General features: G+C 41.9%; 1 protein-coding gene across 3 annotated transcripts; it reads right to left on the reverse strand.

Annotated features, from left to right (window-relative positions):
• On the reverse strand, positions 1 to 26,092 carry ZDHHC15 (zinc finger DHHC-type palmitoyltransferase 15). Of its 3 annotated transcripts, XR_011143575.1 has the most exons (13): positions 25,878 to 26,092; positions 23,824 to 23,850; positions 21,175 to 21,269; positions 19,761 to 19,881; positions 18,858 to 18,927; positions 18,200 to 18,232; positions 16,982 to 17,102; positions 14,702 to 14,834; positions 13,378 to 13,504; positions 12,116 to 12,225; positions 7,277 to 7,433; positions 5,828 to 5,910; positions 1 to 4,569 (listed from the first exon to the last, which is right to left on the reverse strand). XR_011143575.1 is itself a non-coding variant. In XM_068957743.1 (12 exons), exons 1-11 carry the CDS (start codon positions 25,993 to 25,995, stop codon positions 5,867 to 5,869), a joined length of 999 nt encoding a protein of 332 aa, XP_068813844.1. In that variant the 5' UTR covers positions 25,996 to 26,092; the 3' UTR covers positions 1 to 4,569; positions 5,828 to 5,866. The 3 variants fall into 3 exon arrangements, 2 of the variants coding, with proteins under 2 accessions (XP_068813844.1, XP_009683733.1); XM_068957743.1 differs by lacking the exon at positions 7,277 to 7,433; XM_009685438.2 differs by lacking the exons at positions 7,277 to 7,433; positions 25,878 to 26,092 and adding an exon at positions 23,939 to 23,963.
• Between the last annotated feature and the right edge of the window lie 17 nt (positions 26,093 to 26,109).

The following is a 26,109-nucleotide window of genomic DNA, read 5'->3' on the forward strand; positions in this document are numbered from 1 at the left end:
TTTTCTCTTTTTTTTTTTTTTTTTAAAAGAAGAGTACAGTGTGCCTGAATTTAAATGGGAGAGAAGGGGGAGAGGTGAGGAGGTGGTTGCTACTGGCAAATTATTTTCGAACATTAACCCAAGACAAAAGGAATAAGACAGAAGGGCAGTATCGCAGTAAAATCCAGCAGAGAATTCTTTCTTTCACATGATGACACCCACTTATAGCTCATGAGGGCCTCATTCATGTGAGGGGCAAGAAATAGCTTTGTAAAATGATGAAACACAAACAACAAACGGGCCAGGGGAAAAGCAGGATACGCTGCATACAAGCTGAATTCTCACACTTACAGGCCTTGATTTAAGCTAACAAAAGCCATTGCCACGATGGACACTTTCCAAGAGACTCCAGGTGAGCCTTTGATTTTTGGAAGGCAGATTTGCGTTTGGGCCAGCTGAGCGTGAACATACCTTACTATCTGGTGACTGTTTGGTAGATTTACACACAGCCTTTGGTGGCTCTGTTCCAGCTCCCACATCCTCATCAAAACGACCCTGGCAGTAACTGGCAGCTGAGGCCCGGTCTGCCCTACCGAGCGTCCCGGCAGGAGAGCAGCCTCGCGGCCACGCCACCGGCGCTCTCCTGCTGGCAGGCGTTACCACCTCCCTGGACTACATTAAGCTAAGCCAACAAAAACATCCTTCTCAGAGGTGCTTCTACACCTCAAGTTATACTGCCAATACAGCCTCAACTAAGGACAATAATTACTTCTGACCCTGAGCTGGAAAACACTTACTGCATAATTTTGTAGGGTAGATCTGGCATGAGCTCCGTAGCCAGAGAAAACTCTCTCAGTCTCCGGGATGAGGTTGAGAAAGTCACCCCGCTACTCCCACGCTGAACCCGGGCTGGGGTCAAACAGCCGTGTGTACAACCTCACAAACACTACAGTCACACAACTTAAGAACGCATTAGAACTGGTTCAAACCTTACGAGTTTAATGCACCAGCTTCTTTGGGTGCAACCAAATTTACAGATGGAGCTAGGTAGAGAGCGACAGTAAACATCCCCAGACAAATACCCCGGGCCTTTCCCACAACGTGGCATACAGCTCTACCCTACAAGCTGCACCAGCAAAAGCAGACACAGATTTTTTCCCCTTAAAGCACTATTTGCAAGTTAGACAAACCTAATGTACGCTTGGCTGAATACTTTATCTGCACCTACAGCAATGATTACAGAAGCAGCCTGAGGAATTCCTGTTTTCCAGTGCATTCACCTAGCACATCCAACAGAACGTGATGCACGTGCAACTTTCCTTCAGAAGCTACGAAAACCAAAAGCCAATTTAAAAAGTAAATACAAGCCCCGCTTTAAAAGCGCAAGTATTAGGGTGTTGCAGTCAAAATTACTGCTTTTACGCTGCCTAGCTTTCTTGCTAGCAGTCTTTTTAATGGCCAAAAAGACTAACCGAAATAACTGCATTCTCCTTAGTAGGTCACCTGCAATTATGTTCAAAACATCAGCTGCAATAATGCACAAAGAAAAAAGGTCTCGGTAGCAATATTTTGAAAAATACTAATTTTTCCCACAGAGATCTGACTGCCCGTTTACACGCTGCCTTGAAAAACAGAGACGTATAGCGGCTTCAGCAAACACAACACAAACACCGCTGCCTTGGGCGGCGTTACCTTCGCTGCAGCTTTTTATATTCAGCTTTAATTAATCTTGGGACGTAGAGGAATCTGCCCGACTCTATTCTGTTGCACTGGAATGCAGCATAAAACAGTACAATCCTAGGCACTGTATAAGGACTTCTCCTTCAAGTAAGTAGAAGAGCAAAACGGAGATTTTTCAGTCACTCAGACATACCTGAACTTTTCTACGTTTTGTCCTGGCTCATTTTAACACAACTTTTGTATTTGTTTCATGTTTCATTTGGAAGCTTTCAAAAATCTGACCAGTGTGAATACGGACTTGGAGTGATTCTGAAGCCATCAAATTGCTTATTGTTTCTACCTGGACAAGAGTTTGTTATAACCAGGTAAGCCTGCGCTGCTTTTAAGGAAAATGGAAAATCAGCTGCAACTAGTCACAAGCAAAGTTACTTAATAACAGTACGCAAGTTAAGGAAAGATGTCAAAGCATTATTGTAAAGTACTTGGAAACATTTAAAGCTGTTTCCAAACATAAGCCTTACCATAAATATATTTGTTTTAATAACAGTTACAACCAAAGACAAAAATTTATGTTATGCATTAACTAATGAACAGTGTCACAGCTGGACAGCAAACAGGGATACAGTTCGCAGATCTCTTAGGTAGCTTCTCTGCTGCTAGTTTGGCAAAGAAATGACGATGAAAGAATGAAACAGCCCTAAACAGTCCCAGATCCGGAAAGGATGCGAGAACCTGCTCAGAAAACTCCTGCAGCTCCACATGGCTTCAGACACAGCTCTGATATTCCTGTCCTAAAAACACTCGTAAGCTGACAGAATGAAACAGCTGCCAAATTATCTTCCTGTTTTTATACAGTAGAAATTTAGAGTTAGAGACCTTAGCATTTTAAAAGGCACAAATAGCAGTTGGTACTAAATTCCTATGATTTCCTATTGCATTTAGCTGCCGTCTTCCTCTACAGATCCCCCTCTGAAGTACATTTTGCCAGAAATGACGTGATTAATTGTACCGCCATCTTTCACCAAACACAACTTAAGATCCAGCAACAGATTTCTATTAGAACTGCAGGTTTAGATTTGATAGGAAAAATAGTTTCGGCAGTCAACAGCCGTCTGATGACGGAACCAGCAAACAGAAGCGGCTGAAGCGTCGTCAGCAGCAACATTCAGAGAGCGCTCGGTAACACTCTGGGCAAATAACCTGCATTAAAACTGGGCGAGCACACCCTATTTCTTAACATTTAAATTTTAGCAATAAGACATTTTACAGGGTGTATTGCCTGCTCTACACCTCACTGTGGAGGTTAGAGACTGACATACAAAATGTCTGTCTAAAAAGTATGGTTTGTATCAGGTAATTAAGTGTCTGCTCTTACGGACAGAAAAATCTCTGCACGACTCCTTTGCGTCATTAATGGAGATACTGGTAGCAGCAGCAGAGTAAACAGAGGCGAAAAGATCTAGTATGTAGCCAAGGCCTTTGTCACTGAACAGATACTTATCTGGTAATTTCTCATGACATGCACAACTGCTGTTGAGTCACTGTCAACACGAAGGGGAAATAAATAAACATAAAACCTGGACAGAAAATGGGAAGTGTAAGAAATGATCTTAAAGGTAGTATATTAATACTTCAAGCATGCATCCAATTCAGACATGAGTGATGGGGTTGCCAGATCTGAATCGTGCAGATAAAAAAAGACTCGGATCTAGAAAACCACATATAATACAGGCAGCAAATTCTCAGTTCCACGCTGCAGAATAAAAACACTGACACTTTCCTTTGACTGCAAATGGAGTCAAATATAGAAAAAAAATCTGATCACCTCTTGGTGTTGGGGGAAAAAAAAAAAATCTTTACAACACCAGTCAATACATTCACTCAGGAAGAAGTCTGACCTAATTCAGGACATCAGTTGTTGTCTCTTCAGCATTATGAGACTAAAACCACCTTTGTGAAGGGTAAACTCCAAATGCTACTGTTGGAGCTAAATATTCAGTGCACATTTCCAACTCATCTGTTTCAAATTAACACCTTCCTTTCTGACTCCATAAATACAAAAAATCCCATGAAACACTGATCCTGGGATAAGGTGATAATACTCTAATTGCCATGCAAATTCTGTCATTTTAGCCCTAGCCCTAGGAATTAATGCAAACTGTACTGTCTAAAATTCCCTTCAGAATTTTAGGTACCTGCAAGTAGGATTCAGCTTTAAGGGCACTATAACTCACAATCTAAGACAACGACACCCTCCTAGAAAAAAGCATCAGTGGCCACAATATTCTTGAATCTTGATACTGGCAATATGACTAACTATTTTATTTCCATACACAGCTGCACATGTATATGCATGTTCAGCACTTTTGCATTCAACACACACATCCAACTACCAATTTAGTCCCAAATTTATGCAAGTCTGTCTCTCACTGAGCTGAGCTTACTCAGATAGGACTTTAAACACTTATTAGAAAATGCCACTTGTCAGAGAAGGTTGGAGAACCAGTCTCAAAATAAATAGGTTTCCCAAGAATATTATGGCTTGGAAGAATTCTGAGAGCTTGAGTCCCTGATGTCTGCAAAGTGAAAAGGCTTTTGGAAGTGCACTCACATCAATATTTTTTTCGCCTATTTTGAATAAAAAATATATATTATTTATAAAATAAAGAGAGCAGGCCAAAGAAGACTGGCCAGAATCACTCTATAAAACTGTTCTGTTCACTCCATAACTTAAACTTATAAAGCCTTGAAACATCTGTGCAGCAGGATTTCTGGAGAAGCACTCTAGAATGCAGATTCCAATCAGTTGATACTTCATGACGTTTTCTCATCTTGAAGATCCATTTGTTTTCTGACCCTCAAAACTGAAGTCCATGAAAAGAGAAGGGATGTTGGCTCCTGAGAGGGAAGCTGAAATTTAAAGAAAGAAAAATGCTGAAGCACTGATCTTATGAGTTATAATACACGGCAGTACAACCTTGATTTTGACCATTATTTTAAAGCCATGTAGAATGACTGGGAAAACGCTGCTTTTTCACTCCCTGGGTAGAAAGGCGTTCTGTAGTTTTCACCAATTATCAACAGGAGAAACATTTTGGGGTTTTCTTCGCAGTGGAAGAGAACAGAATCACACCTAAAACACGCAAGAAGCCCATTTATAAAAATCGCACGCTGCTTCACTCATGTGCAGAAGTAGGCAGCGGATTACAGTGCTTTCACATACAATTTAGTTACTTGATATCCAGAGCAAATTAAGGGGCAAAGCGTATCTGACTATTCTATCTCCTGCAAGGGGGAGAGCAGAAGATACCCCTCGAATCTTGATCAGTGATACTTCAGGGTATAATTCTTTCATGGAGACTGAGGAGGACACAGCCTACAGCATATTGCAATGGTAAGTGTGTGGCTTCCTCACCACTGCTACTAAAGTCAGAGCAGACAGTATAATCAGTGAGCATTCTGATATGCAACATCTTCCCCAAACCATATATCATCTGTGGTTGCACCCATTTGTCCAGGGTGAAGAAAAACTAGATAAAAGTAATGGCTGATAAGGACATTGCAAGTCTCTTCCATTTAGTCCCAGCTGCATGGAGCATGCAACATGGCTGTTCTCAACTTTGGTTTCTTTCAAGATTGTATCTCCACCTTCCCACACCTTCTATGAATCACAAAACATATTTCCATCCTTAAAAATGTAGAACTTAGCGGCAAGAATCATGGTTGCCACATCCACCAGAGGAGCTGCAGGGTTTATATCCTCCCCTACAAATGGTGTCTTTCTGCTTTTGGGTAAACTGAGCAAGCATCTGGCCCAGGGCTACTGGACAGCCACTGTCCTCTTTCAGGTTCTCTCAAACCATACATTTCTGAGTAAGATGAAATACCACTGGCAACATACTACCATGCACAGTTGCTTCAACAGGATGCTCTGGTGAGAGCGTCTCTGTCTCCTTTAGTTGGCTCAGTTGGTGGTGGCAGACCTCCACCACAGCTGCACCACTTCCAAAGCAACGTGAAGGTCTTCGCTCTGCAGTCAGACCTTCGGCATGACTTTGCCCAAGCGATGTGGGATAAGCCACTGTTAAAGCCAAAATCTGTCCAAGATTACCTACCACATTCCCTGCAGAGCTCCTGCTTTTAAGGTAACCAAGAAAGAAATACTGACCTTTCTGAACAAGCTTTGTATTGTTGCATTTTCAGAGCGCTACGTCTCCCTTTCTATGGCAAGGGATGAAGCTTCATTGGAACCTATACAACAAAAAACAAAGTAGTTAGAGATAAGTAAGTCTGTTTCTCTCACTAAGAATATCCTTTTCACTAAGCGTAGGAATGTGTTGTTAAGAATCATGCCAAATAAAAATAGGTAACCACTTGTCAGAGCTAATTGAACACCATTTTTCAAACCCAGATTACTTTATTATTGGCTTTATTTCATAATCATGTCACAAGCTTTAAAGCCACTATGACAAATAAAGATCTTTCCGTTTTAACGGAACATTTCAGGCCTCTCTAAGTTAGAAAATCATACTGCTTTCCTTCTCTTGTATGAGATGGAATCTGAAAACTCAGTAGAGTGCTTCATTTGCTGATGCCTTAGGAGAAAGGAAAGCAGCAATGAGAAAACAAGCAAGAGTAAAACAACGTCAATTGTGTCTACAATGCACTTTGCCAAAACCCTCCTATGAGATGGAAGTGAGAGTACCAAAGCTTAATGTAGCAGGAAATGATGTTCCCTGAATAGTTTTGTTGACATGGCAGTGGTAAAAATACACAGCGATACATTTCATACTCTTATGACAGTTCATTCCTAAACATTTTCACCTGCAAAATAAAAACCGCATATTTCTATGAAAACACACGGTTACTGTCCAAATCTCAGAAAACAAAAGGCAGAGGAGGTCAGACTCAAGCTACATATAAGCCTAGAAATTTCTACTTTAAACCTACAAAGAGTTGGGCTGGTTTAACCTGGTGAATAGGAGGCTCAGGGCTGATCGAATAGCAGTCTACGACTACTTGAAGGGCAGTTGCAAAGAGAGCAGAGCCAAACTTTACTTGATAGTGTCAGACACGGAGCGATAGCCGCTAGCTGTGACTTCTGGCAGCTAGTGATTAGTAAAACGTTTCTCGTAGGAGGGTTGCGCAGCACTGGAGTAGGCTGCGCACAGAGGCTGTGGAACGTCTGTCCTTGGAGGCTGCAGAGACTTGGCCAGACAAACCCACGGCTGCTCAGATCTAGTGCCGGTAGCAGCTCCACTTCAAGCGAGAGGTTACTCTCGACACCTCCAGACACCCTTTCCAACCAACACTTATTTCTATGGTCTTATGAAACACAGAAAAGGTCTGTTTAAAATGATAAACAGCCTGAAGGCAGCTCATACCTCATATTCAACGGAAACAGCATCCAGCTAACCATAAGCCACATTTTCTGCTACTGTAAAACTGCATTATTACAGTAACTAATACCCAAGAATCTCAAAGCAATTTATATGCATAAATCTATCTTCACAGCCTCAGATGTAGGAATGCGTCATGCTGTATCTCTCCCCACCTGCAAAACATGGCTAAGTGAAACAAGATGTCCTATGTCCAAAAAACAAAACAAAAAACAAACCCCAAAACTGTGGAAGATATAGGAACAAGATCCAATTCCCAAATTCATACTTCTAGAGTTGTTTCCATGACTGTTGAAAACAGGACTTCAAAACTGTATTGCTCTGTAGATGTCTCACAGTGATCTTGTGCTGTTCAGTTTTAAAATCCAGAGCTGGCTGTGTAACACATGATGGTTAAAAGAATTGAGCAGAGCGTCAAAAATCAACTTGCCACAGAACTTTCTCTCCTTTTCTCCAACTGGATTTTCTCCATGAAAGTAAAAGAAAAATAAAAAGCAAACACTCCCCTTTCCCCCACCTCGCCCCCTCAAAATCCCACCCAACCACACATCCAACACCAACAAATCTGCCTCGGCCTCTGGTTGCCTTACTATGGAGTTGAGGAACCACTGCTGTTTTCATTATCAGGTCATTTTCATTATTTATGGTCATAAGCAACTATTTTATCATGCAAACTCTAATACATATATTCCGATGGGAAGTTCCAGCGAACGGCCCTTTATTCTGCACACATTCAGGAAAGCCTAAGATCTGCACGTCACAGGGAACTCATACAAGGATATAGGGCTTGTTGGCTCTGCGGCACTAGTCCCACTGAAATTTCACTGCCTGCAAGCTTTTTAGGGAAGATCATTTTTCATCTAATCGACTTAGTAGCTTCAGGTCGGACAGACATACAAAACCATACCGGTTTTAGTAAATGTATTTACCAAGAGATTTAGTCAAACTGACACAGATTTCTGCACAGGTACCCCCACATCGATTAAAACCTGATTTTGAATCAGTTGCTGATGCAGGGTTTAGCACTGATTTGACTTGACCTTTTTCTCACAGACGCTACTTAAACATTTATATCATGCCTAAAAAACAGAGATGCAAACGTTGTCTTTTGTCTCAGTTTACTGAATTTCCTAATCCTCCAACGGACTGTCTGAGCAATCGCTGCTCATTTCAGACCTCTAAGTAGCTTTTTAAATTTCTCCATGGATAGAAATTTAATCCCTACCATCACAACAGATGACTTCTCTACTCAAAGGATGGCTATGCCAAATTAGCTGATATCTCAGGACATGGAGCTCCTTTAATTAGGCTCCTAACAACTTGAATTTAAATTCAAATCACATGCCTTCAGACACCTGCAACTTCATCAGATCAGCAGAGATTATCAACTTCTGCTCAGGATATGTTGGCTTTTGCTGGAGAGAGGTAACTTAGGACAGACAAGGAAATTTTGAAGATGAAAACAATCTAGGAAAGATTTCATTCATACTGAAGCCTTCTGTACAAGTTAAAATGAAATACATTATCAAATTATTAAATCCACTTAAGTGATCTGACATTGCCATACAACATACAGAAATGGATGGCTGTCCTGTCCTAGGCGCCGAAAGGCGAAGACTGCAAGCATTCACCGTACTGATACATCCACGATCGACGCGTCAAATACAACATTATAGATGAATTCTCTGAAAAAACTGATAACCTTATAAGCTGCCAGCATGTGATTTGGGGCAGCTTCCCAGCTAGATAGATAAATAGATGCCTGCGAATAAAGGATGAGCGTTAATAATTCTGAAAAAACTTCCAATTAGCATGGATTTGGAGGCAAGTGTTTTCAGTTTCTGGCTAAAAAAAATAAAACAAAAGGTTCCCCATGGTATTTTTCTTTCTAAAAGAAACACTAAAAGCTTTAGCAAGTCAGGATACAAAAATCAAACAAGGGCACGTTTAAACATGCACATGACAGAGAAAAGGACAATTCTGTAGGTAAGACAGCTGAGAAGATGGCTTGTACACTCTGAGGACCTACGTTAGGCCACCTCCTCTCCCTGCTTTCAGTTGGGCTTGTCCTCTCCTCATCAACCTCCCAGCCCCCTTACTGGTGATCTCCCCTAATATCCACACGCGGATATTGTGAATTTGCAGTTGCAGGGCCTTAAAAACGCATCGCTTTATGCACACACAGAACATCTGGGAGGAAATAAAAGACCGCAATAATCACAGAATCACAGAATCGTTTAGGTTGGAAGGGACCTCTGGAGATCATCTAGTCCAACCTCCCTGCTCAAGCAGGGTCACCTAGAGCATATTGCCCAGGATCACGTCCAGACGGGTTTTGAATATCTCCAGTGAAGGAGACTCCACCACCTCTCTGGGCAACCTCTTCCAGTGCTCTGTCACCCTCACAGTGAAGAAGTTTTTTCTCAGGTTCAGATGGAACTGCCTGTGGTTCAGTTTCTGCCCATCGCCTCTTGTCCTGTTGCTGGGCACCACGGAGAAGAGGCTGGCCTCATCCTCTTGACACTCCCCCTTCAGATACTTGTACACGTTGATGAGATCCCCTCTCAATCTTCTCTTCTCCAGGCTGAACAGGCCCAGCTCTTGCAGTCTTTCTTCATAGGAGAGATGCTCCAGCCCTCTAATCATCTTGGTAGCCCTAAATAATGCAGTTAGGCAGGATAGCAGTACACAAAGGAACGTTTCATCAAGCTCCTACAGCCCTCTCTTTTCTTATAATGATCTCCGTGGCGTTTCTCTCCCTCTTCTGCGGGAGCCTGCCATGGAGCCCAGGTGCACGAGCCACCGCAGGTGACGCTCCAGGGGGAGAGAGACCCCTCCTAAACACAGGAGGGCAGCTGTTATCCTCATCTTGATGCAGCTGGCAGTGCCGTTTCCTAGGACTGCAGAATCGAAATATCTGAAAATTCATGTTTTCTCAACTCCTGCTTTGCCTATGGGCGATTAATGCCCGGAAAAAGAACGTGACTCGGTACCTTTTCTCATGCTCCTCCCTCTCCCCCAACATCTTTTACATGAGTCAAAACGATAAACAGACATTTGTTATCTGCACTGGCGGAATGGTGCAGTCAAGAGTTTAAAGAAAAATGCCCCAAGAGATGGATTTATCCTGTATCAGAAAACGATTTCCTCAAAAACATTACACACGTGCTATTACTGAATAAACCCTGATGCTACGCCGGTGGTCACGGAGAGCCATGAAACCTGTAAAGTTGTAAAGTAAACGTCCCTGCCTGCTGCGGAGCTTTTGGAAGAAAGCATCACCACGCTCAAGAAACCGGATCATGGGCAGAGCTGAAAGTTTGCACAACAACTGTCAGCTATTGCCGATCCTGCAGCACCGGCCACAGCCATATCCAGGGAAGGGTGCTAGGTTCCTCCCTCCCAACCATGCACGCTCCCCGAGTCTCCATGCAGGATTTCCTCTCGCTAAATTCAGATGTTCAGACTGAGACCAGAGAGGAAGTTGTGCCTGGCAGTAAGAAAAATACCAACAAGAGGAACAGGTATTTTTCTAACACACACATGCTAACTAAAGCAAGCTGTTTATCTGAATTAACGCTGAAACGAGCCTCTTCAGTCCTATTCACAAAATCCTGGCGAGTAGGTTTTCCCAGCACTGCTAGTATGTGAAGTGTGCCTTGGAAAAAACATACGTTGCTTATTTTGCAGTGGAATAGATTGTTTTTGCAATTTTCAAGTTAACCAGAGACTGGACAGCAAATACTGTGGTGTTTGGAAGAAAGAGCTCGATTCACAGTATGTCGCACACGTATACAAAGAAGCCCACTTGAAAAGCTGTTGTTACGCCATTTAACCAAGACTACTGACTTCCTCATGGGCCATGCACCTATGACTAAAGCGCATGCCCTGAAAGTGCACGTTATTGGCAGCGTTCCTGAAAACTGTTCTGAGGCAGTAAAAAGAGCAACTATGGCAATCATGCCTCTGAACAATAGAGCTGTGATTTCTGCTTCTCCAAGCACACTTGCTTGGTTCACTAGTTAGAGTAACCTGAGAATTAATTATGCTTTCGCCATTCTGTAAGGGGAGAAGGGCCGTGAGATGACTGTATTTCTTTTAAAGGGAACCTATCTTCCAAATCACGGTGTAGTAAAGTTGCTGTCAGTGTTATTGTTCCCGTAAATGAGACGACATCCTTACACCACAGAAAAACCATCAGTCCTTGCTTAATTTAGCGACAAGATTTTTGAACCCTAAAACACAGCGACCAGAGACTCCGACGTTAACCCAGGTGTTCTGATACTTCCTGTATTCTGCAAAGACCAAAGCCTGGAGGTAAATATATGAGAAAACACCCTCAAGTTCAAGAGGAGAAAAATAATGGTGATGAATTATCAAACTAATTTTGGATGCATCTAAAAAAACCCAGTCAAATAATAGATTGATAAAGTCTTTTTTTTTTCCCTAATAGGATGTCCATAGCATAAAAAGTGTATTTATATTTCAAAAAGTGATCAAACCTATTGTGCAAACAAGCCAGATCACCTAGAATTGCTCTCAGCATGTATATATCTTCTACAGATTAGACAGCGAATGCCTAGGCAAGCCTCAAAACTAAATGAGCTTCCGCTACACTCTTGGATTAAAGCAGAACAAACTAAGTACAAAATAGCTTCCTAAATGTATCTCTGCATTCAGGTGTTTGCACGGACACTTGCACAAACTCTCAGAGAATAAATATTTTTTTAAAAAATCTTAGTCTTTTCATTTTTGCAGGCACAACTTCACTTCTCCAGTAACTGTGCTGCGCGCAACAGCATTTACATATCAATTCACTCAGTTTGCAGAAATTTCAATTTCTCTCTGCAAGTTGTGAGTAACAACCTCTCAGTCCATTTATTTGCAAGCATAAAGCTATGACTTAAAAAAAAAAAGCTGACTTCAAAGAAGGGCTTATTTTTACTCTGTATTCATTAATCAAGTCAGAGCTGCCTAGTGATTTAGCCAGCCCTTGTAATGCATCCATTAGTCACTGCATGTCAAGACACAACCAATTTCTTTTTGTGTTACCTTACCATGTGGCTCTTCATCTATTCCATCATCTTCCCACTGCTCTTCATTTGCTAGGAGAGGATTCTGAGCTTCACACAAAGCTCTCATGGGGAAAAAATGCCCATCCCCCTGGCTGCATGGAAAAAGGCAGAGACAAACGCTGTGAAAAGCAGCAAGTGGCCCTGAAGGATGACAATCGACTTTGACGCTTGTGTTAGCTTTCATCTGCATACAAAAGGTTTTGTCGCCTGTACTTCCAATGTCTACTTTAAAATATTTTTAAGTTTTGAAAAATATTGAGTTTATTTTTGTGGTAGCTCAGATACCACGTTTTACTAGAAAGTAGCTTTGATCCTGAATTCCTGCAAACTGTTTGGAAAATAGAAATGGAAAGTTTCAGCCCAAATGAATTAATTTTTAGCAGAATTCAAACATGCCTCAGTTAAGTTATTGGGAGACAACAGGAAAAAAATTAATTAAGGACAGCTAGAAAGGCAGGGGAAGTTAAAAACAGGATATTCTAGTTTGGGCTGCGCCACACTGTATTCCCTAACATCCAGCAGCATAGAGAGAAGTACTGTAAACTAGCTGAAGTACCTTTTTCCTCTGATGATTTTTTTTTTTAACCCAAGGAAAATAACTTGGGCATTTCCCCTAAGATTAGCATATATGTTGGTAACGTGTCTCTGACCAGCACTTCAGTATCACCTTTAACAGAAAGGCTCTCTGTGCTAATCTTTTCCCCTGGAACTACATTTAAGAGTGGACAGGAGATGGCAACGGCGATACAGCTGGGTCTTGGACTTGCATATTACAAATATGCAGCTACTTGAAAAAGTTGTGAATGTCCTAGCAGCTTATTTTACGTAGTGTCCAATTACTAAAGGAATTGGACTCAAGTGTACTTTACTACTGGTCTACTAGGGGCCAAAACAATATTTTCCCCCAAATTAAGTAATATAAATTCTGTTTCAGCCACAGGAGTCCAACAGAGGAAGAACCAGCATGTTTCAAGTGAACGCTCATCCATACTTGCACCACAGAATTCCAGAAAGAACAACATCCTATATTGTACATTAATACCACAAAAAACTTCCGCTTCCAGACTTCTAGTGATCAAGATTAACACGGATGGCATTTGCTGATTCATTTGCAATGATGCACAATAGCAGCTAGCTAAGCCACACAAGCGTAGGTGTAACACGTACAGCTATACCAGCCATTTAGAAGTCAGTCTCTTCAGTTAATCGTATCAGCTTTTAGCACTGACCCGGTTATTACTTACCTAGAGACGACGGGTAGTAACCAGAGCTTTTTTTCTTCTCCGAACACTTGCTGAAGGTTCTTTACAAAGCCGAGATTGAATCCATTTTTATCCGGGCCATTTTGAAACACCGGAGCTGAGAAAGCCTCTACAGATGGATGCAATTTCAGTGAAAAAGTGAAAATTAATGTCAAACACTGAAACAGGACTGTACATCCTAAGATGGCTGCAACATGCACAACACGATCTACTGTACTGTGAACTAGCATGACAAAGATACAAAGTGCGAAAATAACAGGCTTTTTATTTTGAAAGCCTGTAAATACTTATGCAACTTCCAAACTGAAAGCAGGAACTTGTTCTCGGAAATGAACCATATGGAATAACCACAAACCCAACTAAAAGCACTTTGCTTAATCTGCAGAAGAGAGTTTAAAGAACTTTGTATAAGACTCGTGTTAAAACTCTGTGGGAACACAGTGACACTACAAATTTCCGAATAGAAAATCTGCAGAATAAGTAGGTTTTTCTTCAAAGCATATTCCAGAAGTGGCACTGGAGATTTAAATTGCCTCATTCATTAGTAATATAATGAATAAGCATTAGGAACAAACATATGCAGATAGACCCTCTGTTACGGTGAGAAATAAAATTAAGAAAAGAAAAGAGAGGGGAGGAGAACCTAAAGTGCACTAGAAACAGTTTTATCTACCTTCTAAGCTGCTGCAGAGGTCTGATGTTTTGGGCTAGATGAGCTCCAGTGCCCCTTGAAATGAGTTTTAAAGTTAATAACTTTACAAAATCTGCATATCTGCTCAAAACTCTTGATACTGTGTGTTTCGTTACAAAACTTTGTCCAAACAAGCTTTAAAAGGTGAATAACCACTATCTGAGGAAGGAAAAAGGAATTACTCCCCCAATTCACAGCATTTCAGATTTTCAGTTCACTGGTGTAATTTTACAGACCTAACTTCTTTGTGTCCATCAGTGAAGATGAACACCGTTTCTCCCAACCTTCCTTAGCTGTTTTAAGATGCACTCCAGCATATGAGCGTGAACAACTATATTATTAAAAAGCTGCACTGATTTCACAGCAAGTGCAGTTACACGTATGCACAACATTTGCATAATTGGACCCTTACACTTTAAGGCTCCAGTCTCCCTAACAGAACTTTAATCACACCAGCTGATAAATGCAGCTCATTTGAAGTGACAAATTCCTGCAGCATTGGGCAAAAATCTTTTAATTCCCCCTGCCTTCATAAGCCAGCTGGACTCTCTAGAAGCAGAACGCAAATGTCTTTTTTCTTACGCTCCCTTATGGTGCACACGCACCCAGTCTTACCTAAAGTAGATCTGTTTCTACTGACAAGCCAACAGTGGTAGCCAAACAGAAACATCAGGCTTACGAAGAACATGACCGCCACAAAGAGAAGGAAAAGGACATGAAATTTGGAACGTCCATTAGTCAGCTCACCCTGGAAAGGAAAGCGACACAGAGCAAGTGATAAGCACAAACAGAAACTGGAAAATTCTTTGTTCCTAGAAAAACCAAGATACCCTCTAAAACTCCTACCTGGAGTTTTCAGACTTTCATACATAAAATCATACCTTACTACAAAAAGTGGGAAAAGACAAAAAAGGAGGTGATCTGGCTCATTCTCCCTGCTGTAGCCAAAGCAGAAAGAGTGGGGTTTTGCTATTAATTTTTTGTATGGAACCGAGCCCGGATGATCATAGCTTCCCACCTGGATCCAGGAAGCACATGCTATACCCACAGTGAAACTGGCAGGCACAAGCTCTTTGAAGCCCTGTTTACATTCTGCTGAGCTTCCTTTAAAAATCTTCACACTTTCCTGTACATATATTAAAATACTGCTCTTTTTCGGTGAAGCGTGTCTTCTTTTGAATGGTAACATTTGAATTTTCCAAATGAAGAAACTTGCGATTAGTTTCTAAAGATTCTGAGATACGTACATGCAACAGATTTCTACAAGAAAAGGATATAACTTCCTTCTTCCAACATAAGGGATGCCAGGAAAACCTGACCTTCTCCAGAGCTACAGCACTAGCAAGCAGGTAAACTTAGATCTGAGAGTAGCTGGTTTGGAAAGGAGTAAAAGCCAAGCACGGTCTTACAGGTCATTTCCTTCTACAGTAGGACAGGCAAGTGCCAGAGATCCTTGTAAGCATACATCTACAGACTGACTGTGTGCGACCGCAAACCAAACGGTTACTTCTTAGCCTTTGTGCACCCCACGGAAGTAAGGGCAGAGATAAGGTCTCTGTGCCTTTCTTAGTATAAAAAAGAATTCCTGCTGGTATCCCATGAGTATCTCAGGAGGCATTTTAAGTGATTAGCCATTTAAAAAAAAAGAAAAAAGAAAAAAGAGAAATTAATAAAGTAATGCACAGCAAAGTTAAGTTACTTAAACACAGTCATACAGAGTTAGTAGCACAGCAGACACAAAAACCTAGAGACACAAGGCCCAGTCTCATATTGGAACTGTCAGTTGGCATTGCTTGCATATAAATTATAACTGGGAACTGAACAAGAAACGTGCTGAATTTTGGTCAACCTTTACATTAATAGAAAGCTTCATATGGGGATTAGGAAATGAACAAAGTTTTTTTTAAAAAACGACATATTGTTATGTAGATACGTATAAATCAGTGGCAGGATGTTATACTTTGACATCAGAGCAGAGAAGGGAGGATATATTCCGCAAGAAAATAAGCTCGTGGAAACCATCAGGTACAGTATCAATATAGTAGCTACCCTGGGGTCTGCATCTACGCCTTCCCTTATTTGCTCTCTCCCTAAGCACGAGAGACCTGATCCAAAAGATAACGATATAGAGAAAGTTGAAAAAAATATGCCTGGGCATTTCCGGAAACGACATAAAAGAAAACCACCCACCCGCAATTAATGGTTTCCTGTAATATGACTGAAACTCGTAGGTGGTATTCTTGCAGCCACTTTAAAAGTGTCAGATGTTGACAGCTGAAAATTTCTACTTAGAAGACAATTAGTTCCCTAATCAGTAGATTTTTCTCTTTTTAAGTGAGGAGCTACGGCCAGCCAACGACAGCTGTATTTGGAGTTGGGAAAATTAACCATATTTAAGTCCAAGAGCCCGATCTAACTCAAGCTGTGTTTATCCCAATATAACGCCTCTGACTTCATGGTATGACTCATGATATACCCTTACATATATTGAAAAATTACCAAAACGTTTTTGTAAACGTTCTCTTTCAGTTCTCTTTCAGTGAAGTGTGTCTTCTTCTGAATGACAACATTTGAATTTTTCAAATAAGAAACTTGTGATTAGTTTCAAAAAATTCTGACACACATAACATTCAAACAGATTTGTACAAGAAAAGGATGCAATTTATTTTCCAGAAGCTAAGTCTGTAAGTTGAAATTCCTGAAGTCCATTTTCTCCTCACTCTCTGCATCTCAGACATACAATGGGTGTTATACTTATATACGGGCTCAGGAAAAAAATATTACGGTAGAAAGGCAGATCTTCAATTGACTGAAAGTGAAAAAAGTAACGAAAGAGTGCCTAACCCCCGACGAGACTCATAAGATATGAAAAAGTAACCGGATTTCACAACTTACTGTCCAATACTTAATGAAATACTTGAAGACTGTTGCAGCAATATACAAGCAATACAACAAAGAATAGGCTAAGAACAGTAGAAAGAATTTGTAGTTAGAAAATCCAATGCAGTTATTCACCCTAGAGAATAAAAGCAAAGTTGAAATCAGGATATGTACAGCACACAGTTACAAAGACAATGAATATCACATTTTTTTTTTGGTTTTTTTATTTAAGGCTCTTGACTACACAACACAATTTCTTCAATAAATAGCTCCCCTTAGTGGTCAAAATGAAATATGACTCAATTCTTTACTTTTTGCTTTTCACCTGATGGCTAGTAATGCCAAGGAAAAAACACAGTTCGTATTTTTTACTTTCATTTTAAAGTTTGTACCACTGGTAAATTTGTCACTGAGGCAGGCTTTAATTACTCGTGTCCGCTTCTGGTGGTCTGCAAAAGTAATCAGAGCTGAGATTCTACTCTTTGGAACACTCGGGAGTCAGATTCACCATGGCAATATATGGAGTTGTTTGTTTATACACAAACATATCAATCTGCTATTTGATTGTAATTCTCCACGCACAGAACAACGCCAAAGAGGTACAAGGGAATGCAGAAAAGTTAGTAGGCGTAACATTTGCCTCAGAATTCAGGTTTGAAAAACCCTCTAAATTTAGGAGTACCAGGGAAGTTCAGGTGGGCATATGTCTGCGTTGCTTGTGGGTTCTGAAATCTTCCTTTTAAGAAAAGGAGGAGTTTAAGAAATTCAGTGGTAGTAATTCTCAAAGCATAAAGCTTAATTCATCCATGCACCATTCTACTTAACATGCACAAGTGGCAGGCATCATTTTAGAAACAAACTGCATGCAAATATTACTGTTGAAAGCAACCACTAACTGCATGCTCAAATGATTATATATCCAAACTTAAAGGTTAAGTTGAGGTCCCTTTAAAATTTGAATAATAATCAAAGACTGAATTAGTATTTGTGTTTTAAATTGTGTCAACATAACAGCTTTTACATATAGCCAATGGAACAAATATATGAATGATCTGTCTCTCAAAAATATCAAACATTTCAGGCAGTTTCAAAGTATGCTTATTTTATAAGTTTCCCAGCATAAAGAGATGTATGGTCTAAAATGAAAGAGGCATATAGACACTACTCTATGGAGGAAAGGCATTTGAACAGCCTCTCTTTTCAGAAAATTACAAACCAGTATCTAGGACATACCACGGACAGTGATGATCCATTTTTAGCACACATCTGCAAAAGGACAAAAAAACAAAAAGGGAAAACTTGTATTTGGTACTTAATTGCCAACTGCAGATCAATAGCAAAAGCCTCTGGTATTTTTGGCAGATTTCTACAACGATACAAAGTCAAGATGATACCACCTCTTTGAATTCTTTAAGGTAGGTATAATTTTAGGACACGTTACTTTTTAAGATCTATCAGTGTCCTTGGTACTGTGCAAGATAAAAAGAGATGAAGAAGATTCCTTAAAAAGGCATGGAGATGATTCCTGCCCTAGAGGGCTTAAAACTTGCAAAACACCACAGGTAAAAGCCTGGAATATTAAAAAAAAACAAAAACATACTTTAATTTTAACCTGCTAAGAGCAGTCAGTTAATCTTTCACTAGATGGCACACTTTCTAGCAGCTAGCACTCATATATCTGTACGTGTGGGAACTGCAAACACTGCAAGGATACAAATAGCAGAAGTGCAAATGCTAAATGCTGTCACACAGCTTCATACACCGGTGGCTGTTACTGAAACGGAGGTACTTGTGTACCTTTACGTGTGGAGAGCTATGTGAAGGACCAGCTCATTCACATTACTTTACAGTGACTATATTCACTTCAGTGAAAAACCACCCATTAACTTACATAGCACAAACGGAACAATGGTGACAACGATCAGGTTTTATTAGCTGGCATCTATCACAGAATCGGATACCTGAAATTAAAGAAATATTAACACTGAGTAATAGGAAAGTGTTAGTTGCTATTCTGCTCATTTCCGAACTACTTATATCTCTTTCCTCTATTGCTTTAAAAGATGGGTGTATCGCAGCTGATTTTTGCTGGCAGGTCATAATCAGATAAGCAATGCTCGTAATTCCCCTAAGAACCTGCGAATGCGGGAGACAATCCTCACTTTAAAGCATACAATCAGCTTAAAAGTGGTACAACCAAATTGTACGCTTCTGGCTTCCACGTTTACTCAGACTTTAAATACATTCTGTTTTCGTAATAGTCTATACAGCAGTTCTCTGCTTCAGAGCCCTCCGGCTCTCTGAACAAAAACGAATAGGCCAGAACCTGCAGTCTGAACATGGATTACCTTTAAGCTCTGAAAGGAGTTCGGTATGCATTTAACCGCAGAACAAGGTCCAAAAAACCTGTTTACAGAATTATGTCCTGCACCTCTGAGCTAAATTCCATTTTAAGTAAAAATTACTACAGATTTCGGTTATTATGTTACCTTGCTAAATGCAGATAAGGTAAGTAGGCTTTTGACCTGTAAATACAAAGGGTGACATATTGCTACTCAAGGCCAGCACCTGGTACTCCACTGAAGATGAACTGAAGTAGTCAAGGCTTTGTGCTTTTCCCCAAATATAAAGCCCGAGAGAGGAAGCATTAAAATTCTTAGCACAAGAGCTCTCCAGTGTATGCAGTGGCATTGGGACGGCTCTGTTGGTCTGCAGTATAATCTGGATTGCCAACATATGCCTCTTAGCCTGCTTGATTAGATTTAGGGAAACAAAAGTCTTTTGCTCAGCTGACCTCCATTCCCCGTTCTTGTGTACACTGGCAATTTCCTTGCAATTTCGGCAAGAATTTGCCTCTGCACCTCCGGCCTTTCTTCGTTTTCATAGCGCTCTTTGTCAGCATAGGACATATGGTACTAGAAGCAGAAGTCAGGAGAGAACCAGTTACTCATGTGTAGCAGAGAGAATATTTCAAGTATTCTGTTTGGAAACACTTTTGTCTCCCACTCTTTATGTGACGTAAGATTAATCCGATGTGAAAATGTGTTTCTTAAGCAGATACAAAGAGAGACAGTAAGCACTGGTCAGGCAGAATGCTATGGAAGACATCAACAAGAAACGCAAAAGCGAAATTAAGATCACAAAACATAACATACTAGATGTGCTACTACTACTGCTGCTGCTCCTTTAGACAACTATTTTTCATGAATGACATACCTGAAGTGTTATTCATTTCAAGCACTCTTCTGGTGAGCAAGAATCTGTTTCGGCTGTAGTTTCCTATTTCTAGAACTATCATAATAAAAGCGAAACAATCTACTTTCTGTCACAGTGAACCCCAGTTTCTCTTCACCGAGGTATACTGTTATATTTATCTTTTATGGTGTACGTGACCAGAGAGGTGCAGGAGCACAGGTTTGCACACACACTTCAGTATGCACATACCTAGCACCAAATTAAAAACCATACGCTACGCACGTAGCCACAGTCCTTACTCTCACAGGCATGCAATGACAGAATCTCAGCGCTTTTAAGATAAAAATGATTCTTCTATCGCTCACTATCAGAAAGAAAAGTTTGACAAATGAAACAAGCTTAACCACTACAAAGACACCTACTCAAACCTGCAAAGGGCTCCCAGCAGAGCAGGCAATGCTAGAGTTCGAGGGAGCCTGAACGTTCACGTACGCGCCACAGTGATCTGCGGGACAGCTGGCTCAGGAGACCAGAAACCCCACTACCACTGCAAATGTCTCCATTTCTGCCTCTCCTGTGACATCGTCCATGGAAAGTGAAACCCAAAGGTTAAGGTCCTTACTCATAAGACTCCAGTAATGTTAGGCTGAGTAAGGTCAGGATTGGCTCGCAACTTGTTAAACGCTTGGACGTCAAAGACACTATAAATAAATAAGTTAATAATCATATATCTTATTATTTGCAACATTTAAAAATCCTATTATCTCCTGGAACACCTGAAAAGGCAGCTGTAAAAGTGAACACCACATCTGATTTACATTATACTCTTTGAGGAGTGAAAGGATTCTCAGAACGGTAAACTTGTCTCTTTTCCAGTGAGCTCTAGGTCACTTTCTGTCTCTTTCGGAAATCAGATCAGTTGTCCAGATCTAGAAGACCGAAGGATTTTTCGGTTCTTTCTTTAGCAATCCTGCTTCCACTCTGCAATGGATGAAAAGTGCTTAGGCGCCTACCTTTTTATCTGGCTGCACTGGGAGAGTAAAAATAGACTTCCAATATGTCCACACGAAGAGCACAAAGAGAATATGGAATATTGTAAGATAGGCCACTAAAAAAAAAAAAAAAGAGGAAGAGAAAAATGACCTCTTAAGCAAGAGTTGCATTCATGACAGGCATAATTCCAATCTTTCACAATGACAGTTAAACAAAAAAATTTACAATACCAACGAGCATTACAATAGAGCTAATGGTTAAGGGATCGGTAGAATTTCAAGAAATCTGTGGCTGCAGTTAGGGGCTACCTATCCCACAAGCCTCCCTCTTCTCCACCTGATCCAATTCTACTGGTAAGTAAGAGCAGAGCCATAAGAGACTTCACCCCCCAGGGAAGGTGACAACACGGTACCCCTGGAGGGATGGGATTCCTTTCTCTTCCCCATATCCTAGACACAGGCAAAGCGGAACTGGCTGGCGCTGAGCAGGGTACAAGTCAATATTGCAATACTCCAGCATCTCTAAGCCAATGTTGGGTTCATTTGCTATTGAACACAAGCAGAATCACAGTATAGCTACGCTGTCAGTGTATTGTCCATCCACGCACTGCACTCTTCACCGCTTAGGAGACTCTAAAAAATAACATGCTCTAGCAGAGCTTTACAGAACCAGGAAAAAATCAAATCTCTCACTAAACGTTTTTTAGATTTGCTACAGTTCATGTAACAAAACAAAACAGCAAAACATCTCTCAGTGTAAGCAAAAGAGGTCTTGTGATTACCGAGAAAGAACTGTAATTCGCCAGATGCAACATTATCACATGAACTCCAACATGCCTCAGAGTAGTGTTATTTCAATATGCAGACTTTGGGCATGAGCAAAGCACACCACAGTTCAGAAAGCCAAAGGACAGTTCTCCTTTGGATACACAAACAATTTGTTTGTTATTTTGTTAATATTTTGTTGAGTCTTGAGTATTATCATGCAGGTATGAGACAGTTTTATTTATACGCTCTGTTTAATCACAATAATAACCTGACTTTCCCTACGTCTTTTAAACTTAAAATTTTAACAAACTAAGATTAAAATAACTACTACTGCTGGAAACTGAAGTTTAAAATCCAAACACCTCCTCACTTCTCAGGCAGATTGGGAGAAAATTTCACTGGCATAGAGACCAAATATAGGTTTGACACTTTCTAGCGAGATGGCAAACGATCCGATGCGGCCACAAAAATGTGGTGGATTGTTGGACTGATCATGTCAATCAATAATAATTCATTATTACCCTCTTAAGTTTGAGATGTGCCTACTAAATGTAGGCACAGCTCAGTCAGTTTTAAACTATTATTTAAGGAGAGAAATCTTGCAACAGGTTTAATTTTGCTGATAAAGCAATACAGCAGCACGTTAAGAGGACACTGAGCTGGAGATGCACTAACAGATTTGGCAAGTAACTTTGTTTTTCTGCTGAATAATCATTAACAACATGCTCTCTGTAGTTTCTCTGTAAGGGTTTCAAATACTAGGATAGCTCTCTCGTGCTAAGAGAATTTCCTTGATGCAACAACCTGGAGGATTTTTAAAGATTTTTAAAAGCTGGCATTGGTATCCATGGGACAATCCGTCAGCTGAAACCAGCTAGAACCACTTCTATGCTTCGTAACCCTGGGACAGGAAATGAAGATAGAGAGGCCATCTGTACTAGCCAGAGGCCTGCAGGGCCCTTTCAGAGACGAAGGGCAGGAATACTAAGATTGCCACTAACCCCTTTTCTCAGGGCCTGACTGTGGCCTTCCAACACTGCACCGGTGGAAACTGTCTAGCTGAGCAATTCTGCTTCTCTGCCTGATTTGCTCAGTAACCTCATGATCCTGCATCCGGGATCTCGGAACAACGTCTAGTACAGAACTAGTCTGTACTGCTGAATGAATCCGAAAAGCGCCCAAGTTAAATAACTATGAGACAGAGACTCCAACTCACCCGTGGTAGTCGCTCAAAGTTATCACCATTCAATGTATGGTTACCGGCCAATGGAAACAAATGTATAATTTTTGGAAGAGTGTCTCTTACAAAATACCTTACAAATATTTTTCATTGAAAGTAGCAATAGAGCAATGAAAAAAAAAAAGTGGGTCCACAGACGAGAATCAGGCTTTTCTGTTTAGCTTCTAAAAGCAGCTCTGCAAACTTAAAACAGAAGCAGAGAAAAGGTCTGCGAGTGTATCCAGATAAACATATACAGAGTATTTGGGAACAGCAGAAGGGATCATAGCCCTTTAGTGCTCTTCTGCTTTTTAATGAGACTAAACAAAGGCATTTCCCAATACAGCCAAAAGTTACAGCCTTTTTTCCAACAGTACATGCTGTATACCTCATGATCTACAGTGCAGATACAGGAAGGAAACACTGAAAGAGTGTGTTAGTTTAAAAGAATTGTGGGAAAGCCTATTTTTTCAAATGGTTTACATTTTATTCTGCTCTTGAGCGGGCAGAGCCAGTATTTAGGAATGCAGTGGCGGTGCCCTTTCATACCTTCCCCCTGAACAGCTCCAGATAAGTAAAAATATACAGATGATTCCTAATTGCTGGCATTTCTTTTAACTAGAACATTCATGAACCTTTTTACACAAGGACTAAATACCAAATGCTAAATAAAATTCACATACCTTTTTCCACAGGGTTGCTCAGAGTCACTGAAAAAGAGAAAACATATGCTTATGGAGCAAATATGATTCCCAGAAAAGCTGTTGCGACAAATTATATTCCTTATTTTATACGTACTTGAATTTGAACTTTCTTCTAAAGCAAAACAGCAAACAAAAAGTGAGCCCACAGTTTATTGTCAAACCAAAAGCATCCATAACAATTCTTTATTTACTCACGCTGACAACACCCATAAGAGGTTCGATCACTGCTACTTACGCTGTATTCTCCCTTGCTGTAGAATACATCCAGTGGCGACAGCCCTACTGCCCTGATCCTTATAGGATTATCAGGGCTCCTCTAACAACTGTCCAAATAGCATCTCTATATACGTGCTTATAAGCCTGCTTTGTGCTAGTCTCTAGGTGCTCTTGATCTTGCCTAGCAAGCCATGTCTCCAGGATCATTTCTGCATCAACGTGAATAAAAAGTCAAAAACTGTCTTGGCTTTGCCCAGTCACCTACAAAGGATACGCTACACTGACAACATCACTTTGTTGGAAGACTCCAAGACTTGGGGGACTGCACACACCAGGGACGGCCCCTTCAGTAACATGTTAGGCCATATGGAAAAATGAAGTCATCGAGGGATTGGAGTCTTCACTTCTAGCCTGCAGTCAGCATCTGGATAAGAGACTTTACTCGTCAAGACTCACTCTATCCTCTTACTTCAATAATACACTTGGAAAACGTACATCGGAGTAGGAACCAAAGAAGCCCTGCTAGTAAATAGTTTGGATCTGCAAGCTCTGCAATATACAACTATGTTTTCATAAATGAAGAAAAAAGAGATCAAATATTTGCTGTGTCTCTGCACACTCAATTACGGATGAACGAGACTCTTAGGAAACCTTCACTTTTGCCTGTGGTTTGTTGCAAATCCAGCTACAAACAGCACATCAGCTTCTCACTAATACTGTTCGGCTCCCTCCTGACAGTCATGGCACGCTTGCTGTATGGCTTTTCTAAGGTTTGAAAAGGTAAACTTTTAAGAAAAGATTACATACAAGCTTTTGCTTTTTCTCTCCTGGACACTAAGTCATTGTTCTCGCTGGGGCAGCGACCACCAGCCAGGCAGGAGACCGGGTCCCCTCCGGAGAACGGCTTGCTGGCGGCACCAGCCATCGAAAGCCGAAGACCCCAAAACCACAAGGTATCTCGGACTACTTTCGCTCCTTGGCAATCCAGACAACTAAAGATGGAGATCAAGAATCCAAACAGACTGCCTACCGTTTGCACGCCAGAGCAGCTGAACTAGCGCTACGCAACAGAAACCTGCTTAATAAAAAAGCCAAGGCGCGAAGCCGCGTTAACGCTAGCAGCGCGGAAGGCGGACGGCGTCCCGAGCGCCGGTTTCCACTGCAAACGCCAACAGTTCGGGTTCGAATCCCAAAAGAAGCAATTTGCTCCTTCCACCTTCCGTGTAGGTAACCTCTTCCACACGGAAATAAAGCGGGTGAGAGGGAAGGCAAAGACGGGAGGACGCGCAGAGAGGAGCCATTTACAGCCGAGATCCTCGGCAGCGGGCCGAGCTCCCGCCGGCCTGACCGGTGTTGGCAGAGTGACACCGGCCCGACCCAAATCCCGCCCGAGTCAACGACATCTCCCCTAACGACCGCACCGAGCCTCGGACTAAACCCGTGTTCAACACGACCCAACTTCCGGAGCGCTTCAAGCGCAGCATGCTGCGAAACAGGCTGGGCCTCTGCGCGGGCCGCGACGGCGGCGGCAGGCCCGGGCGCTCGGGGCAGGCGGTGCGCGGCTGCTCCCCGAGGGCACGGCCCGCTTAACCGCGTCACGGGGCCGCGTCTCACCGCAAACCGAAACGGATCAACGCGGCCGCAGGACACCGCAGTCCCCAGGGAGACACACGCCAAAAGGGAAGCACGACAGGAGGCTGCGCAGCACCGCCAAAGAGCTCTTGTCGACGACACGCACCCAGCGCCGCTGCCGGGAGCCCGCCCCCCCGCGCCGCTGCAGCGGCCTCGGCCCGCCCCGGCCGGCCGCGGCCGCTCACCCAGGCACAGCTCGCACACGTAGGCGTAGTAGGACCAGAGGACGACGAGGGCGATGATGGCGACGGGCACCCAGGCGAACGCCCGCTGGCAGCACCGCAGCCCCCGCGACAGGGCCATGACCCGCCGCCTCCGGCTGCCGCCGAGCGGGGCTGGGCCGCGCGCCGGGGAGCGCCGCCGCTCGGCGCTCGACTGAGCGGGCTGGCGGCGGCGGCCCGGCGGCGCCCCCTGGCG

Source organism: Struthio camelus, chromosome 11 (assembly GCF_040807025.1).
Source record: "Struthio camelus isolate bStrCam1 chromosome 11, bStrCam1.hap1, whole genome shotgun sequence".
NCBI lineage: Eukaryota > Metazoa > Chordata > Aves > Struthioniformes > Struthionidae > Struthio > Struthio camelus.